Source organism: Strongylocentrotus purpuratus, unplaced genomic scaffold (genome assembly GCF_000002235.5).
Source record: "Strongylocentrotus purpuratus isolate Spur 01 unplaced genomic scaffold, Spur_5.0 spur5_contig_839, whole genome shotgun sequence".
NCBI classification, from domain to species: domain Eukaryota; kingdom Metazoa; phylum Echinodermata; class Echinoidea; order Camarodonta; family Strongylocentrotidae; genus Strongylocentrotus; species Strongylocentrotus purpuratus.
In genome coordinates, this window is record NW_022145545.1 from 656,372 (window position 1) to 677,066 (window position 20,695).

General features: G+C 36.1%; 1 protein-coding gene across 2 annotated transcripts in view; it reads right to left on the bottom strand.

The window, feature by feature from the left end:
- Positions 1-960: 960 nt before the first annotated feature.
- Positions 961-20,695, bottom strand: part of LOC587489 (kelch-like protein 17) — a 36,285-nt gene continuing 16,550 nt past the window's right edge. For both annotated transcript variants that reach the window (XM_030987653.1, XM_030987645.1), the window contains 7 exons: positions 13,015-13,332; positions 12,140-12,485; positions 9,836-10,344; positions 9,166-9,397; positions 8,120-8,260; positions 5,631-5,823; positions 961-3,943 (listed from right to left, as the gene is read on the bottom strand). In XM_030987653.1, the coding sequence (XP_030843513.1) occupies positions 3,721-3,943; positions 5,631-5,823; positions 8,120-8,260; positions 9,166-9,397; positions 9,836-10,344; positions 12,140-12,485; positions 13,015-13,068 (1,698 nt within the window). In that variant the 5' untranslated portion in view covers positions 13,069-13,332 and the 3' untranslated portion in view covers positions 961-3,720. The remainder of the gene's footprint in view (positions 3,944-5,630; positions 5,824-8,119; positions 8,261-9,165; positions 9,398-9,835; positions 10,345-12,139; positions 12,486-13,014; positions 13,333-20,695) is intronic.

The window sequence follows — 20,695 nt, forward strand, 5'->3', positions numbered from 1 at the left end:
AAAAACAAATTAGTGAGATGGAGAAGACATAAAGTTAGATGAATCACTATAGTTTCGTCCAAGATGAAAATTACTCAAAAATTGAAAAAAAAAAAATTTCCTTAGTGAAATTGGTGAAAAGATATTTTTCATTATTTTTTGGGACACAGAAAAAGGGAAACAGTCCATGTATTACTTCACACATTGTTACAGAGTTGCCAATTGTTCACTTTTTTGTCTTTGTTTGATTTATCTCAAGTTTCACTAATCTCTTTTGTTTCTGATTTATTGATTGAACTCTGATCAATTTTACTGGCCTGCAGATTGTTTAATTCCTGCACATTCAAGAAAAATATTTTCACACATAACTTTCACAATGCAGAATTATCATACATATCACATTAATACTTTAGAGGCCATTTCAGATATCAAGATAATATTCATGACCATGGGCATGAATGATATACATAATACATGTACATATATTTACTCAGTTTCCACTTTTCATTACTGGAATCTTTCTCAAACTTGCTGTGAGATCATAAAACTAGTCTCAGTCCTAACTGAATAGCTTCAAAGCTTGTATGATTGGCAAATACATTAATTTGTTCAAATAATCTTGGAAAAATGTTCAAAGTCAATTGCAGAGAAACTATTCCAGTAGTTCCTGTGAGGTACATTATTTGTCTCGTAGGAAAGTAAAAAGCTACATGTGTAGTAGTAAACCACAATGGCATTGTACTAAAAAACGATACTTGTACAGATTAATGAAAGTCTCCTTATACTTTAAACTATTCTGCACTGATGACTTTATGATGCTGTGAATACTCCAATATCACAGTAAAATACATATGGAATATGACATTATTTAACGTTGCAGCAAAAAGAAAAACATAATATTTTGCAAATCAAAAATAAAACCCGCTCCTCTGTTCTCTATACAATATATACATAATTTTAGAAATATGCAGAATCCGAAATATATATATATATTCATACATTTTTCTTCCAAGGCAAGAACTTATCTTTATATTTTTGCTTTTAAAAAGTAAAATAAGTGCAAACAACATTGCAGGCACAAAGAATGGTTTAGCAAATTTATACACAATTTTTGTTTATATAGTGGCATAAAAATAATTAAAATGAAAACTAATGATGTTAGACACGACGAATTGCTAACGACTCTTTTATAATAACAAAAGAGAAAATGATGCTACATTGCTGGAAACTTAAAAATTTAAGCTTTTGGCTTTAGTTTTTCCATGTTACAATATAGCTTTCATTTATTTTCACTCATTTACATTGACATGAAGAGGGGAGTAAATTTATCAATTTAATTTTCTATACACATATTACACACAAAAAAACAAAACAGTTATAAGTGCAACAAACAATGTGAAAATGATATGAATATAATACTTAAAGTGTAAGGCTCTGTAATACATAGGGTACTTGACAAACGGGTAAACATTCTTGATGCATAGCACAACTTTGTGGCAAAAAAGCAACCTAAAATTACTTGTTTCAACATGAAGCTTTGCAAATACTGAAAGTTATGCCGTGCAACAATATGATCAAATTTCTCAAAGATTACATAACTATCACACACTGCAAGGCTATGCAAGGTTATATTTTCTATCTTACAATTACAATAAAAATGGTACTTTTGATTCTTATATTTAGTACTACTCTTGGATTATCATCATCATCATGAATCCTTTTGAAGTACTGGAGCCAAATTGTGAGAACATTGGATATCAGACACCTAATCAATATGATTAAAAATAAGTGTTTGGACTCTGACCCAAATTTGCTTTAAATCAACCATGTTGATATTATGCAATACAATAAAAGACTTTACTTTGACATACACAGACATGCTCAAAATCAAAGACGCATATGAGCAATAAAATAAGATAAAAATGGAAATGCTCCACTTAAACAGGAAGACATGCAACAACAATCAATGGTGATAAAAATCAGAGGTTTTAAGTGCAACAAAGGAAACAAAAATGCGTAAGGAGCAGATCATAAATAATGCATCCATTGCTCCTGCTTGTATAAAATGCAAGCCCCCCCCCCAAAAAAAAAACTTCAAGAAAAATACTAAAATACATTTGATCATGCCTACAAACCCTTTTAATAGTATGCAATTTGATGAAAGAAAAATTGGGTTTCACTTTAAGGGTAGTAAAAAGGAAATCTTTGGGATATTCCCCCCCCCCCCGGTAGTAAAACTTGCCTGTTCTGTAGACAGTAAACCCTACCAAAGGGTGCAACTATTGCAATATTTTAGTAATATAAATAGCAACATGGTATATTAAATAAGTTTGTTCTCATAGAAATTATTGTTGTGCCAGATTTTGAAATGTAAGGGATTTAAAACTTGAGGTGTTCACGAAATTTCATTCCGACTAATTGTTCGTAAACTTGGTAGTATAAAACAAAATGGTCTGGGTGAGCCCTGAGGGGCAAATGAATCCTGCTAATTGCTCATTCCACCTGTCTATCCCAAAACTGATATAGAACCAGTCACATATTTTCAAACATTCTCATGCTAAGTCTGTATACATGCATTAAGTACATTATTTAAAGGTGTAATTCCATTGTAATGAAGCAATAGCAAAGGAAGCAGGTGCATTCGTCATGAGGACAGACTTGCTACATTTGTTACAGCATATGGAAATTGAACTCTATTCTGTTAAGCTCCTACATTTAGCCTGCATGCATTCAAGCAGTTTATCAATTACCTAAGCAATACATTGTATTGAATAGTCCCTGTCTAGGAATCATATCAAAATATGAAAATAAAAGACATAGATAAACTTCATCATGTATTTTCTTCACAGAAAAATTACTAAAAACCTAGAAAAATCATTGTAGAACCGATAACAAGTCTAGGTCTTGCAACATTTGGTCATTAGTCATGGTGCCTTTGGTCCTCTGGTCAAGGGTTACGAGACCTATTCAAATCCTGATGGCTACATGTTGAGTCCTGAGAACCAAGGACTGGACCAAACATTTATTCCTGGTCCTGATAAAAGGGTCTTGGTTGTAATGCAGGTTGTTCAGTAGTCCTATGTGAGCCCTAAACCAGCAGGACAGTCTGTGCTAAAATCCTGATGTGGGTATGTTGTACCCTGTCAGGAAATGTGAATCCATTCGTTCTTTGAAAATGCATGCTACCTGTAGTTCCGGGTCCTCATCCATAGCAGAGACTAATCGAATAGACTCATGGTTTCGATGTAAGTCCAGACCAAGTTACAATATTCAACAAGATCAGGATCCTCACAACATCAGGGGGGAGTTTCACAAAACTTGTCATCAGTGACAATTGACAGTTTTTGTTATAAGCTACTGAAATCCTTGCTTCTGATTGGTTATCAGCAGATTTTTCACTGATGTTTGTCATTTGTCATTGGAAAAAGGCTTTGTGAAACGGGCCCCAGATTGTGCTTCACCTTCCTTCAAGTTCTATGACCTTTCAAACCTTTCCAAGGAACTATCTGAAAAGAACATGCTAACTCTACTCTGTATACTTGATCAAGACTACTCAAGCAGACCTATTGTCTTCCGTCGATGCAAGGCTTCATCAAGTTCTACGACACATTAGATGCTAAGCTCCTACAAAAGTCCATATCATTAGGATCCTTTCAACATCAGTTAGGGTTCTTCATTCCTTCAAGGTAAAAGAGTCTTCGACTCCTACTGACTATAAAGCGAAGAAACGGTTCCACTGGGTCATACCACCGCAGCTCCACATCCAGCCCGAGCCACATTCATGTTGCTTGCTCGCGACCAGGAATCAAGATGGGGATCGTACACCTCGACGCTACGCAGCCGGTTGGTCCCATCGTACCCGCCCATGACATATATATTGTTGTCGTAGATGGCAACAGCTGGCCAGGCTCGAGGGGTTATCATTGACCGGATGGAAGACCACTGCTGAGTTTGGGTGTTGTATCTGAGAGACATTGGAAATTAGAAGAAAGGGTTTAGAGCGACAATGAAAACACAGAAGAACAAAAGCTTCAATGGTTTATGGACAAGTTACTGCTACTTACAGAGTATTCAGTAGCAAACTAGAAAATAACTTGTTGCACATTGTGCGCACTTTCTACAAAAAACATTTCTTAGGACAGTGAAGAGCAATATTTGTTGTACTTCTGTAGGACACTTATTTCAACATTGGCCTTTTAGAATCTACAGCTTTCTTATAATTTCTTAGGTGTGTTTCATTCCAAACCAACACATTTCTACATGGAATTCAATGAAGTCTACCTGTAATTGAGCACATACAGAAAATTGACTCTTAACTGCACATCGTTTTGTGTTCAAAATTTGATTTCAGATTGAAATTCATTCTTTTTGCTGATGACACCAATATCCTCTACACCTCAAATGACATTGGATCTTTATATAGCACGTTAAATATTGAATTGCGGAAAGTATCGAATTGGTTTAAATGCAATAAATTAATCTTGAATGCTGGAAAGTCAAACTTTATATATTTTCATTCCAAATATAAACCGGTTTCTACAGAGCTCCTCAATTCATATCAAATAAAAATGGATGATAATTTCCTTAATCGTGTTGCTAATACCAAGTTCTTGGGTATTTTTATTGACGAAAGCTTATCCTGGAAAACACATATATCCCATATTAATAAGATAATGTCCAGGAATACTGGTGTCATCAGCAAACTCCGCCATACTTTGCCTCAATCTGTTCTTCTTATGTTATACAATACACTTATATTACCGTTTCTTAGTTATTGCAACATTGTTTGGGCAAACACATACCCAACCAAACTGCATTGTTTATATATTCTACAAAAGAGGGTTGTAAGAAATATAACGCTATCTCATTATCAATCTCATTCAAGACCACTTTTTAAACAACTTAATATATTGAATGTATACCAGTTAAATGAATATTTGTGTGCTATACTTATATTTAAGAAGGAAAAAAGTCTGCTTCCTGAAAAGTTATCCGATATGTTTATAACAAACAGTACAATACATAACCATAATACTAGAAATAAAAAGAAATATCACCGATGGTGTGTTAATACAAATTTTGCATCATATTCTTGCAGACATCATGCACCTGAAATTTGGAACTTGCTTCCAACTAATATAACTTCAATCTCATTTTACAACAGTTTTAAACGTAATCTCAAAAGTTTCTTGATTGCGCATGACTCTCATTGAATGTATTTATCTAGCTTGTTACCCCTCTCTCTTTCACTCTCTCTCTCTCTCTTTCTTTCTTCCCCTTTGCTATCTTCTCACTTTTTCATCCTACCATGTTGTATATCATGTACTGGGTTTGTGCCGGTTGTTATGCAATTTCTGAATGATATTATCCGAAACTTTACTTGCTACTTGTTTTCTTACTATGTTTATTATATCTAATTTGATAGGAAGCTGTCCAGACAAAACCTTTTCTTGGTTTTTTTACAGCTGTGCCTTATTCTGTTTTGTATTAATTCATTTCACATGTATATACTATCCCAATTTATGTATTATATTGTACATGAAATTGTATGTTTTTACTATGTAAAAATGTTTTTAAAGATGGAATTCAATAAACTGAACTGAACTGAACTGAACGTTGAACCCCCAACAGTTTACTTTACAACCTCTCACCTTTCAGCTATATTGAAGAATTGGTCGGTATGTCGTAACCGACCTCCGACCGCGTAGATATAATGATCCATAGCAACCAGTGCTAACCCTGACCTAGCTTTCTCCATCTCGGCTACAAAGTGCCATTCCTGTGTCTCTGGATCGTAGCACTCTACGCTTGCCCTCTCTGTTCGGTAGCTCTTGTCATAACCACCTGATAATTTATTAAAAAGGAAAAGTAAAGGGATTTAAATAGGCAAGATAATAAACAAATATACCATGTACTGAGAGGCTCTAGTTGAAATTATGGATTGGGGTGGGAGGAATAGCACTATTTCTGTCGCTATAGTGCAGTGCACTATACCATGGATGACGTCACGGTATAGCACATTTTTCTTATCAGCAACATCATAGCAATGTTATGTTTGGTCACATGATGCTATGTTGACCAATCACTGAACAGGATTTCATTGATCAAAAAATATAATACATATAGATCTATCCTCTAGAATTTAATGGAAGCTAGACGATAGGCAGAATATATCTCTTTCCTTGCCACATCAAAATCTTGTCTGGAATATGTGAGGGTTCCAGTCTCCGAACATGTTGTCATGGTAACCAAGAGCATTACCAGCGAGTCCATGCAAATTCAAACACAAGGCAAAATCCACACAAATCCATCCAATTCTATTCCGGTAGAATTGAATTGATAGTGGGAAATTGGTAATGGATGTTTATTTATTTTTTTTACATCAAAATCTTATCTGGGCTATGTACGAGATACTGTCTGTGAACATATGTTGTCGTGAAAACCAAGAACATTACTATTTTACGGAGTCCTTACAAATCCAAACGCGAAGCCAAATACATACAAATCCAATTCTATTTCAGTAGAATCAAATAGAGAACAGGTACCTAATTGGCAATTTTTCTTTCCTTTCTACATCAAAAGCGAATCTGGACTACGTAAGAGTTTCCGTCTCAGAACACATTGCCATGGTTACCAAGAACTTCACATCATATCAATCCCCACAAATGCAAGGACCTTTGAACAAAGTAATACAAGCCACACAGATAGTTGAGCTCTGGTTTAAAAAATAAAGAGAAACTGAAATAACTAAAGCCGGCTTCAAATTTCAATCTATTTTCCAATCATATTCAATGCATAATTAATGACTTTTGCGAAACTACAATGAAAATGGATCTGAGTAGTTTGGCTGATAATCAGGGGTGATAGTGAGCACTAAAAAAAAAAAAAGTTTTTTTGTTTTCCCCTCAACCACGCCGCCTTTGAGTAAAAAAAAAAGAAGAAGAGGATGCGGGGGGAAAGAATGGCATCTAACAACATTCCCCCCTTTCGAGTAAGAAAATTGGGAAAAAAATAGGGGAGAAAAGAGAAAATAAGGGGGAAACCGGGAAAACCAGGATAAAATAGGGAAGAAGAAGAAAAAAAATATTTTAAAAAAAAAATCAGGATTTTTTTTTTTTTTTTTTTTTTTTAATATCGGGAAGAAAAAAAATCTGGAAAAAATTGGGAAACCGATTTAAATCTGTTTTTAACGGGCCTGGATAATGCCTGTAGATTCACAGATTATGAGTCGAAAATGCAGCCAACAGAGAAAACTGCCATTATTATTCATGCCAGCATGGAAACAGCTGACAGCAATAATTATTATAGTAAGAACAGGTCGGGTATACAGCACCTACTCTATACAATGGTATTTATCATCTATCCATCTGCCCATAATATCAGAATTATGCATGATGTGCGGCACTTGATCTGATCAACTGATTCAGATTGATTCGATCTGCTCCCAAAATGTCTACCTATCCTGCCTGCTCACTGCCCATACCTTTTACGTAGGCAGACTTGTCTTTGATATACAGGGTGACCCAAATAAAACGGACTAGCTTACTTCCAATAATGCAGGGCAAATATCTTCAGTACCAGTGGATGGGGCATCTTTTAAGAAGAAAAATGATTCAAAATTTGCCAAAATTGGTTGAGCCTTTATTTTTCTAGACACATTTTTGCAAAACCATGTTGAAGACATCCACTGACAGTGCTGCTTGCAGAAAATAACGTACCATTGTGTAGTTTCAGAAAAATGATTATACCAAGATTTTGGGCAAGCTGTGATAAATATTAGATTGAACACAAACTTTTTTTTTAAACACAATTTTCAGGCATTTTCAATGACTTGTTAACCACAGACATGAAATTATCTGCATTGTTTGAAATGCAGTTTCATTGATACTGGACAAATTTAAACTCATACCTTGCATCACAAAATGCTCCCTGAAACAGAGAGCTCTTGGCCAAATTGTCAATCTTGGTATCATTTTGCATGTGGAAAAGATTCTTGTTCAGCTAGTACCAGTGAATTTGAACCAACACTATTGGAAGTACGATAGTCCAAGTTTCTATTGGGCCACCCTGTATACCCTACCCGAAAGCCATACAGAAAGTCAACGGTTGACTGAATATTATATAACATAAATGATGGTACCTGCAACATAAAGTTTTCCATCGCAGACTGCTACGCCACACCCACTTCTCCTCTGCTTCATAGAGGGTGCAAACGTCCAGAGATCGTTGCTAGGGTCGTAAACCTCAACTGCATTATGACTGCTGTTATTATCTTCACCTCCTACAAAGAAAGAAAGGAAAACATATTAAAATGATAAATACTTTATGAAGGTGTCCGCCCCCCCCCCTGCAAGAACAAAAAAAAAAGAATGAAAACACACAAAAGAGAATGCTTTTGATTGATTATAACTCTACAAGTCAAATTGCCATGCACCTGCCCAATCATTTGCATTATGGGATGAACAATTGAACATTACACCAAATTTGACAGCAATTCCCCCGATGCCTCATAATGGTTAATGTTTAAGCCCAAGACAACTGAAATAATGTGCGAGTTCCATATCCAGGCCTTACCTAGTCAATGAGTGATGCTTTTAGAAAGAGGAGATAAATTTTGCAATGGTGCGACCTTTTTAGCATGGTGCGACCTTTCAAGCAGGCCTCGTATTATGTGAGGGTTTGTAATATGCAAGTACTGTAAAAGTAGAAATATTCGCGGCCTATTAATTTTTCACGGAATTTGAAAATAGATCGCAAGAATACTGCGTTTACAGTAGTGCAGTCTAATGGCTGTGCAACAACCTCAATAATGAAACTTTTGTAGCTTCCAGGTTTTCACTGATTTTTAAAGTTTGTTTGTTTGTTGTTTTGTTTTTTAGCAGATGTTTCTGCATTTATTGATAAATTAAATACAAAACATTCAAATAACAATAATAGTATATAATATAATTGATTTACATAAAAGTGACAGCTGAAATACACACACATAAAAATGCATATATTTATATATTTGAAAACTTGAAAGTATGGAGGTAAGTCAAAGAATCAAGATAAATGCAGAGGCCAACTATCATAATCATGAATGCTCGAGTCGATAGCAGCCGTTGATGCTGACTACTTCTAAATAAAATGGAAAAATAAACACAGTATCTGAATCCCCTTGATGAAACATGACCAATGGCTCACCTAGTGCATACAGAAGACCTCCCAGGCCGGCCACTGATACAAAGGACCTGGGTACTCCTAGACAGGCTCCAGGGTTCCAACGTTTCAGCAGAGGATTGTAACATTCAACTTGACCTAGGTACATGGTGTCATCGTCATGGGAACCGTTAAAGGCACATTCTCCGCCGATGGTGTAGAGGTGGCCGTCTAGGGTGGCCACGCCTACTGCCGTTCTGGAGATCTCCATGCTCTCCTATAGTGATGAGATGAGGGCAGAGGAGACGAAAAGTAAAATTAAAAGACATGTTGACAGGCCCTATTAATAAATAATAATAAATAAATAAAAACTGTGCTTTAATATAAAGCGCTTACCACCGTAGTCTCTAAGCGCTAATTACAATACCTTCAGTTTTATTCCCTTTATAAGTTATCACACAATAATACATGTACGTGTATCTAAATGAGATTAGAACAATTCAAACAATTCACTGCATAGACATGAACTTAGTAGCAGTTTTGAAATAACCTGCCCTCATACACATTCAGCCTGAATTTGAAATTTGAGTGTCCCAATTGGAAAAGAGGATAAAATAGAATGTTCAAGAGAAAAGGGAATCAATTATGTTTATAGGGCATCTTTTGAAAGACATGGGATTCTCAAGCACTCTCTTAGCTGTAAGACGGCCCTTACCTGTGGTATCCATCTATTATGGACGGCATCGTATCGCTCACAGCTACTCAGCTGACAGTCCAGGTCATTCCTCCCACCAACAACATAGATACTCTGAGGCTGCGACCTGCTTCCAATCAACGCCAACGCCTGGTTGTCGTTCCTAATCCTCAAGGCATTGGCCACCTGATCCTGGCACTTAGAACAGCGATTTATCAGTTCCGATCTGTAGACATTCTCCAGGAGGTAGTCCTTCCCGAGAAGCGCAAACCGAACATTCTCCAGGACACTGCAGCAGCAATGGCTGCGGTTTCGGAGGTCATAGTTCAGCCACGAAATGGCCGCCTCGTAGACTTCCTCCTCCCCGTCAACCTGGAGCTGGTCGCTTTTCAGGAGGTCGACGACATCCTGCTCAGGCATGAGGAAGAACTCTTCAGTCCCGACGACCTCCTGGAAGTGCTGGTAGATGAAGCGACGCGAGGCGTTCTCAAGGTCTCGACAAGAGTACATGTCAGCAAAAGAGTGGATTCCTACGGTAGCAAAACAGATAATGATCATGAACATAAATATCCATCTGCACTATTACTTCTTTTTACTTCAATACACGCTTTTTAATGGATATGTAATTGACCTTATCAAGCTCTTGAACAATTATGTACAATATCATTCAAGCACAGTTGAAATGGAATAATACATTTTCTGGGGTGGTGTTTTTTTCTCAATATTTCCTCTCCTTTCTCTACACTGAATCATTTTTCTATCGCATGTTTGGATTTCTCTCTCATGTGAAATAAATTACTCAGTTACACTGAAACTTTTCTTTGCATCTTTCAAAGAGATATATGTAGGCACCCAAAATGACATTTTCACAAAGAACAATAATGACATCTTATCTGCAGTACAGTATATATCTCCTTTTGAAAGTTGTCATGCTTGGGCAATAATAACAAAAATAAACAGGCTTCGTACCTGGTTTTTAAATGGATGTATTACCAAAAGAAAAAAAGGAAAAAAAAGTATGAAATACCATCAAAATCAAAATATTTGTAGTACCTTGTATTTGCTATCAACAAACTGTTCATTGAGGCAAAAAGTATACAAATTCATGTTTATTGTTCATGTTGTTCTGCACCTAACCTTGGAATTCAAGTTATAATGGGCATTCACAAACAATAGCCACGTCAGCTTTCCATAGATAATTGTTGCTGGTCATGTCAGCAGAAGAGACCCAAATATAGTGCCCCAATGCATACAATTAATACAATTCCATCAAAAGCCCTAAAGTATTTGTGAAAAGAGATAAATGTACAGATAAATTATGCATTTTTTTTATTGTCTTCTCCATTTACATGTATCATCGAACACATAACTATCAGCAGAAAGAATAACTTGGACCATAATATCCAAAGCTATATGACAAAGGGCTTTGCTTAGTATTCTGAGTGTATAGTTTAATCACTCACTGGCGTGATACCCATTTGTCACATACAAGTGCCCCAGTACATACACCATTCCTATGGGGATACATTGCAACGGTACATTGTACATTGTAGACCTAAGGTTTCTCTCTCGTCTGACAATGTCGTGTATCATCACCATCACTCAACCTTTCAAGTGACCGCACACACCGAGCTCAAGAGTGAACGAACTCTACAGCATGCTGGATTGCTGGTTACGTTATGATAACAGGATGAAATCATTTAAATACATATATCCACATTCATTAATCAGCATGTTGACATTACTTTTGTTGGGGAGCTCAGGCTCAGAGTACAACCTGCAAGTCATGCAGGCCATGTCAGTGTACGATTCTACAACACATGCTCCATTGACGATTGTGGCACAGTTTATTTCCTACACTTATTAAAAGTCCTACCTTTAACTTTAGACTAAACCTTTCCCAATCCTTAACCCTATATTCCTAAACGTAACCTAACACCCAATTGCAACATTAATCCTAATGCCATTAGCAAATGTTGCTGAAGCAAGTGTCACCACAGCAAATGTCTGATCACCTATTAACGACCATATTGAAGCTTTATTCACACAGTTTCATGCAGTAAATCTCCTAAAACTGTAACAGCAAAATATGAACCATTCTATGAGTAAATGAAAGGCAAGCGAGATAAAAAAAAAAAAAATTTAGCTGCCTACAATAGAGACTCTTTATGCATTAGCACTTTTACGTGTGTCTATCAAAAGATATCATATTATGTGCTCATGTGCTTATGTTATTCAATTTTGGCATGGCAGTTTCTGGAAGCAGTTTATTGCATCATGCATGATAGAGTAGAACAAGTATGAAAATTCAAAAGGTTGACCTACCAAGGCAGTTAGTGGCATCTAGCTGGGACTGTAGGAAAGTACTACAAACATTACGTAGACTACCCATGTTCAGCATACTGGCACCGGCGAGCACAATCTGTACATTCTCCACGTCGATTTCGATCGTACCCGTGTAGATGAAGTTCAAGATGATTTCCATGGCAACGGGGTCGATGCCCCGTATCTCCACGTGACTTTTCGCCGATTCCAGCATGCCGTTGGTGAACATGGCACGGAGGTATGGAGAGCAGCCCGCAAGAACAATGCGATGAGCGTGGAATTCCTGGTCTTCCACGCAGAGGACTATATCGCAAAGTTCATGTCTACGCCGCAAGTCGTTCATAACCTGCATACAAGATTACAAGGGGTGAACAAGAGGAAAATGATGAGACTTACATTTTACAAAACAGGTTTTACTATTCTCATTCTAAAAAAAACCTAACATATATGACAACCCTGTTTCTCTCAGATGTTGGTTTGTGCTTTGTGCATAGCATGAATGCAGATCATCATTTGTCAACTTACAAGCCATTCTACATAAAAAACATCATATCAACGCAACAACAGGAATAGTAGACACAAACTTTTTCAATTTTTTAGGTATAGAAAATGAGACAGTTTCACTCTAAACATGAGATTCACCATGTATTTTTAAGCACATACATGTACACATACATTTTGAGGGTTGGAGGAATCGTTTTAAAGCAATCAAAGACTTTGAAACTATCATTGTTTCTTCTTTAAATACAGAGAAATTAAGGTATCTTGTGTCTGCGTACATTTTTTGAATAAAGAATTATAATGAGTTTCTTAGCACTTCAGTAAGAGTGATTTTTCTGTTGATTTTCACTTGATAGCAAGGGTCTTTGACTTACTTGGAAGGCACTGTTGATGTGCACCGTGATGGTATACGTCCTGGAGTGAATCATGCTGGCTGGCTGCTAGACTTCAACATACAGTCTCTTACTCAAAATCTATCCTTTGCATCCAGTCAGCAGCTGCTTTGTCTCCAAGCTCCTAGACGGTACAGGCACTTAGTCAAGCTCTCCCCACATCAGGGTGGGGTGCTTCGTGGAATAGAGGTAGGGGCAGGGAGGGGGCCTAAGGTGTGATTGGTACTGCCATGAGATGTCCAAGTAGTGTGTCAAATTGGATGAACAGTTGCGATGTATTTTATCTTCAACTACAGAATCCTGCAAATGTGGATAAAGCAAAATAAAATAAAAAATCATAAAGAGCACTGTTCTTTGAAAATTCTGCCGGAAGTACTGGAATAAAAGAGCATAATTTGTATGTATACTTGAAGAGCTATAAGTGTTTATGGATCTAATCTACATATTGAAGAACTGAAAAGACACATTTGTAAAAGTAATTTCACAGACCAGTAGATCATCACAATCTGTCTACAACAAACCCTAGGGATTCAAAAGTGCAGACAACCATTGAAAAGAGAGAAACAAATACATGTTGTAGATGAGGTCAGAGAATGATTCGCTCTCCTAAACTCTTGAAAAGGCCAACACAAATGAAAAACAGAGACACACGAAAAAGATTGGAGTCAACTATATCACAGCAGTCTGACTTGAAAGTAACCATAACAAATAGAATATGATCTTTTTAATGAGTTTAATACTTGCAGTATTTGTGAAAATTGTTCAGCTTTAAATTCTCAAATGAAATCCACTTATTTCCAAGAAATGAAGATCCAAACATTAATAATTTTAATGTACCCTGTACATTGTAAATACTCAGAGCACAGATGTACATTCATTAGACTGCATGAAAGAATACTTTGAGCTTTGAGTGAATATACTGTATGCACAACAGAAATGTATAAATAATCCAAAATATCTTAATGTGATACCGAATACTGACGTCAATTGCTATCAAATGCTCTGACAATGGGGCAATCAATACATGACACACAATCTGTGAACAACGTGTTCCTTCCCTTATCCAGGCTGCGTCAACATGGGGAGTTTTTAATCACGATTTAAGAGTTAATCACGTTCCGATATCCCTGTGGTGTGGGAGTCTAGCGCTCCGATTCTTAGCAGTCCAAGATATCTCGCTCTGTACTAAGTACTACATGTAGGTAGTAACAGATGCTGATCAATTAGTTTTTGACATTTCAATTTATATAAGATTATCTGGGGGAGGCTTGAGACTTTGCCTCTCCATTTTTTCCTGCTGTCTCCCCTCAATGCATTTCTATAATTTACTTTGCAAGCTCAGAAGTGTAGCGTATGAGATTTCACATCATACGTAAAGAGACAAGGAGTGGACCCTGTATAGCGAATCATGATTAAAATTCTTTTGTATGGGCAAAGTCTATACACATGTCTACTAAACTTTGATCCATTATAAATTTATGGTAAACAGGTGGCATAGACTACATGATTACAATGTGAATGTAAACTACAAACACCAGTGGTCCATTTCACAATATTGTCTACATATAAGTTCATGGATATCCCCTTCCAAAGTTCATATCAAAGTAATACACATTACAATGGGATATCCTCAAACTTAGATTTCAATGTAAGATTAAATTGTTGGATACACCCTAAATAGTCTTAAATGCATAGTACACTTTGATTTGAAATGAACAAGGAGGGACTGTGCATTCATTACCCCCAAGTAATTTACAAAGGCTTGGAGTTTGACTGTTGTGGTAATATATCGACACCTCTAAAGGTGTCTTGATGTATGCAATGAGGCAACAACTGATGTAGGGATACCTGAATATACGAAACACGATTGCTTACATGAACACAGATGATGAATGACTTCTGGCATTTTCACACACACCACAGGAAACCGCAGCGGTTTACTGTGGCGTTGTTTGCGAGAAATTGTAATTTTCAAAATTGTATTTTGTATGTTACAGTCCCATACAGCGGTTTACTGTGACATCATTGACAAGTTTTTTGGGTTAGTTTTAAGGAGTGAATGATTAGCATGCGGGGACGAATTGCAGTTGTTGTACATGAGAAAGGTCCAACACGTTCTCGTTATCTGTGTCTTATAAAATACAGAAATGCAAAGGGTACTACGCTTTAATACGCTGTTATAAAAACACTGCAGTTTACCATGTCGTATGTGAACACACCTTTATTCATCCATCCATCTGAGCATTCAGAATGGTGGCAGCGGTGGGATTTGAACCCATGTCTTTGAATCATTATATTTAAGTGAGCCAAGTAATTGTGAAGTGTACATTATTAAGCTTAGTTTAATACACTTTAATAACAAACACTGCAGTTTACCATGTCGTATGTGAACACACTTTTATTCATCCATCCATCTGATCATTCAGAATGGTGGCAACGGTGGGATTTGAACCCATGTCATTGAATCATTATATATTGAAGTGAGCCAAGTAAATGTGAAGTGTATTAAACTTAGTTTAATACACTTTTATAAAAAACACTGCAGTTTACCATGTCGTATGTGAACACATCTTTATTTATCCATCCATCTGAGCATTGAGAATGGTGGCAACAGTGGGATTTGAACCCATGTCTTTGAACCATTATATTAAAGTGAGCCAAGTAAATGTGAAGTGTATTAAGCTTAGTTTAATACACTTTTATAAAAAACACTGCAGTTTACCATGTCGTATGTGAACACATCTTTATTTATCCATCCATCTGAGCATTGAGAATGGTGGCAGCAGTGGGATTTGAACCCATGTCATTGAACCATACATGAGCCAAGTGAGCCGAGTAGCGCACTTTTCGCACGATTTGCTTTACATACGCGAAGACCTACAAGCGCTGACATATGTGAGGTTTCACCCATCATGTTAACTTTATGCTTTATCCATCAAAGTCATTGTGAAGCATTGAACTAAAAGTAGATGCAACAATGGCTGGGCAGTCTTTTAAAGGTTAAAACATTTTCACATTGTCATGAAAGAATTTCATGTGTTAAGCTGATAGCCCTAGTACAGGTAGGGCTTGAATCAAACAACACATCCAATGAAATTATGTTTTTCTTGTCAATTAATGTTCACGGTCCCATATTACAATTCAATAATATCTGCTAACTCATGGTACATGTACAATGTACATGAACAATGTACTGTACCTTGGACCCGCCCATAAACATCTTGACATACTGTTCATGAATGCTGTCAAGAAAATATTTGAATTGTTCATCAATATTTGAATTGAATCTTCATAGAATTTACACTGTACAAACGAATCTCTGAAAGCTGTACGAAAAATCATTAATATTCAGTAAGGGATATTATTTGTTGATTTTCAATAACAAAATAATAGGAATTTTATCTCTAATGTACATGTACACTGTACCTAAATTCAATGACCAGGTGATTATATTCTATCATCTACTGAAGGGACATGTACAGTACGTGATTCCAACTTGGCATTCACGTAATTTCTTCAAATCAGAAGTAATTGTCGTTACAGCTTGTTCGTTGTTACATCACTTTATTGATACTTCAGTAATCAAGGAACAGAGACACTATGACAAAGACATACAAAGAAAAGGGGAACTTCATAAGAAATAAAATAATGAATTTTGTGATTCTTGCTCTTTGTTATTGATTGTTATGACAAACCAATCTCAATGCCAACCATTGTTAGACATTGTTTATCTTTGTTCCTCTCATACTGATTCTTTATGGCCATACTCCAGTGCACATCGAGTGCAAATGAAAAAGAAAAAAAATCTAGAACATATATCAGAGGATATACATGTAGATTATTTTCTGAGTGTTAAAATACAAAGTGAATAAAAGCCAAATGGCATAAAAAAAATAAAATTAAGAAGACACAAATTGAGCTCCAGAACCTCGATTCATAGAAAGTTGGATATACCTGAATATCATCAAGTATATTCAAGTTATTTAGGACAAGTTCCATTTCAAAAAATCCAATTGCAATGCAAGGTGGGTTTATAGCCTTCTATATTATCCATTGTACGTGAAACTGAAAAGAAGAAAAAAAATCTCAGTATTGCTGAATCCATAACTAGTCTTTCATGGCATGATAAAATTACACAATAATGTGTGGGAATCTTTTACTTTTAATTGCCACAAGAAATTGACCTATTTCATTTGATGAGGATTATTGCCCCAGATTGCAGACAGCCTCTTGGCTGAAATCAAATTCTGAAGGGCAGCAAACACAAAAGTGAAGTAGCAAGAGAATAAAAGAAACAAATGAAAAGAAGGACGAAAAAGAAGAAGATGAAGAAGGAGAAGAAGACGAAAAAGAAAAAGATAAAGAAGAAGATGAAGAAGAAGAAGAAGAAGACAAAAATGACAGCCCCATAAAGTTTACACACTAAAAGTGAAAAAAGAACTCTCACCACAAACCTTGCGCATTAGACATAAATTGATTTTTCATTTATTTTGCTGTATGCAAACAATTTATGCTGGAGTGCAGTCCTGCTTTTGAACAATCAAATTACACAGCCATGAATTTGGCACGCCTGATTTGTGAGACATGTTTTCTCGTGCATGCACAGTACATTTGTACATCATCGATTCGGTATTCTTTTCCAACTCATCCAGCTTCCTGCTTTGGAAGGCACAATCAAACATTGTATGTCAGTGAAATTGAGATTTATAAAATGATGTTCCATGTGGACTTTGCCTCTGTCGAATCTGTTCAGATTGATATCTTCAAACCCAATCATTGTTTTTCATTTCAAAAAGTGTTTGAATCTTTTCCTTCTTTTACATCATTCACGTAATGTATATGCATGTAAGCATTTTGAAAGAATGCAAGGATGCTATCAAACACAATATTTGTTGGTCTGCTTGAATTACAATGAATGTTTAGCATTTCACTAATGCCGTTCAATTAGTTTTTGACATTTCAATTTACATCAGATTATCTGGGGAAGGCTTTGCTTCTTCATTTCTTTTGTGCTGCCTCCCCCTCATCCCACTCCCTCTCAATGCAGGATCATTAATATGAAGATCAAGATGAAGATAAGAGAGAGAGAGAGAGAGAGAGAGAGAGAGGTGGAGAGAGAGAGGGGAGAGAGAGAGAGAGAGAGAGAGGGGGAGAGAGAGAGAGAGAGAGAGATGGAGAGAGAGAGAGAGAGAGAGATGGAGAGAGAGAGAGAGAGAGAGAGGGAGGGAGAGAGGGAGAGGGAGAGAGAGAGGGAGAGAGATGGAGAGAGAGAGAGAGAGAGAGAGAGAGAGAAAGAGAGAGAGAGAGGAAAAAATCAATGTGTTGTGAAAAAAGAATAATAACAAATCCTTTCAAAGGACACCACACATCTTATGATCTGCATATATATATTAGTCCATCTTGGAAGAAATAGGAGTAGATATTACAACTTTTGAAATGTAAATTAATCCTGATTATGGGTATGTAAGATGTTGATCGAGCTTCTCAGCCCAAAGGTTGTGAATTGTAGTAAATCACCTGGGAAAGTAATGTTTATGGCTAGAATGTATGAAATCAACCTTTGAAAAACTTTACCTGGTAGTCTATGGTTAAACGGTGAAGGAGTCTGAAGAAAATAATATAGATATATTGACTGCTTTGAGAGGCATCGCTGTTTCTATAGGCTCAAGTGGACGTTACATCCTGCTGTACATGTACATGCAGATTTACAATAATATCAGGCCTGAATTAATTGAAAGGTTTTTCAACTTCCAAGTTTTATCTTCAAACTCTAATGTACTGTATTCATAATTTACTCATCTCATATTTAAAACTTAATCTAATGTTCCACAATTAGAGAAAATAAACTAGAAAAATGCATCCATTAGAGAGAAGTCCCTCCCACATAATAAAATAATAATTAAAAGAATCAGTAACACCAAAAATAGTTTGATTAATAATAGTACAGTGCTTACACACATTACTATGAAGCACTGTATAATATAGTATTAATGACTGCTTTGAGAGAAATAGTTGTTTTTATACGCTCAAGGGAAGGTTAGAATTGTGCTATTACCCGAGGCGTGCCGAGGGGAATAGCCCAATTGTAACCTTCCCGAGAGCGTATAAAAACAACTATTTCTCGAATATTAAAGCAGTCATTAATACTTTTATATGCCAAAAAAAAATAGACTAAAAAATAAAAAATAAAAAATACTTTTTTTTTTGGTCGAAGATGAGATTCGAACTCTTGCGTACAAAAGGTGATATATCTTAAGTCAGCGCCTCAGACCTCTCGGCCATCGCGCGTTATTAACATGCATGGCAGTTTTGTACAATATATACATTAAAATGGATTGAAACCGGCTTCGCGTGTGATGAATGCTTCGCAAAAGCTCCATATACGGACTCTTCTTTTACTTTTGCAATGCATATTGGCACGAACTTAGATCAAGATCTATCGGCAGATGTTGTTTTTTTGTTTTTGGAAGTTTATTTTCGTCTTCATGTCAACAATGCAAGATAAAATTGTCGGTAAGATCGATCGAGATTCAATTGTATTGAAATTACCGACCAATTATTCGCACACATACGGTATCCTCCATCGCTCAAACCATTTTTTAACACGTAAACCTATGGGGTAACCATGGAGACTGACCTATTTTTTTAATAACCATGGTTATTAAAAATATTAAATGTTTTAAGCATGGTTACCGGGAATTTTACAGGAACAGTTGAAGTTTATGAATGCAATTTCGACCAATCAGATGGCTGGATTACTTAAGTGAGGTATATAAATATTATTATTATCATTTACACAAGGGTGATAGTGAGCACTAAGAAAAAAACAGGTTTTTTGTTTTCCCCTCAACCACGCTCCCCTTGAGTAAAAAAAAAAGAAGAGATTCGGGGGGAAAATGGCATCTAACAACAACCCCCCTTTTGAGTAAGATTTTTTTTTTTTTTTTTTTTTTTTAAATCTGGAAGAAAAAAAAATTGGGAAAAAATTGGGAAAAATAAAAAAATTTGGGAAACCGATTTAAATCGGGTTTTTATCAAGCCTGTTTACATCAAGACAAAAATTATCCACCACCATCATACAGAGCTAAGTCGTATGAAATGGATGCCCCTTTACTGGTAATCAAATCATATGAATACATGAAAATTATGAAATCAATTTAGCCATTCTCAATGGCATCAAGACAAATTTATCCACTACCATCATACAGAACTAAGAGTTATGAAATGATGCCCTAAATCCCAATAGCTTTACGTCATTCTGTACCGGTAATCAAATTATATGAATATATGAAAATTATGAAATCAATTTAGTCATTCTCAATGCTTTCAGCTCCTCCACCTGAGGGACCCGGGGGAATCTTTAATTGAGTTGAAGCAAGCTGGCTCAAGTAGTTTCTCTGAATAGGAATTAAACAGCACGGAAACCTGCCCCAGACAGCTAGAGCATATTTGTTTAATAATACTATGCTGCTGTATTTAATAGATCCTTGTCTTTAATACACAACCCAAGCATGGACTTTCTACATGTAGCTGCCTCCTCATTCACATAAATACTCACTTTTCTCTATGTTTTTGTCCAGATCACCTTATATTGTACCATTATCTTATGTAATGTTTGTTTATTTTGACTATATATCTTGTGATTTTGTATGTTATTGTATCT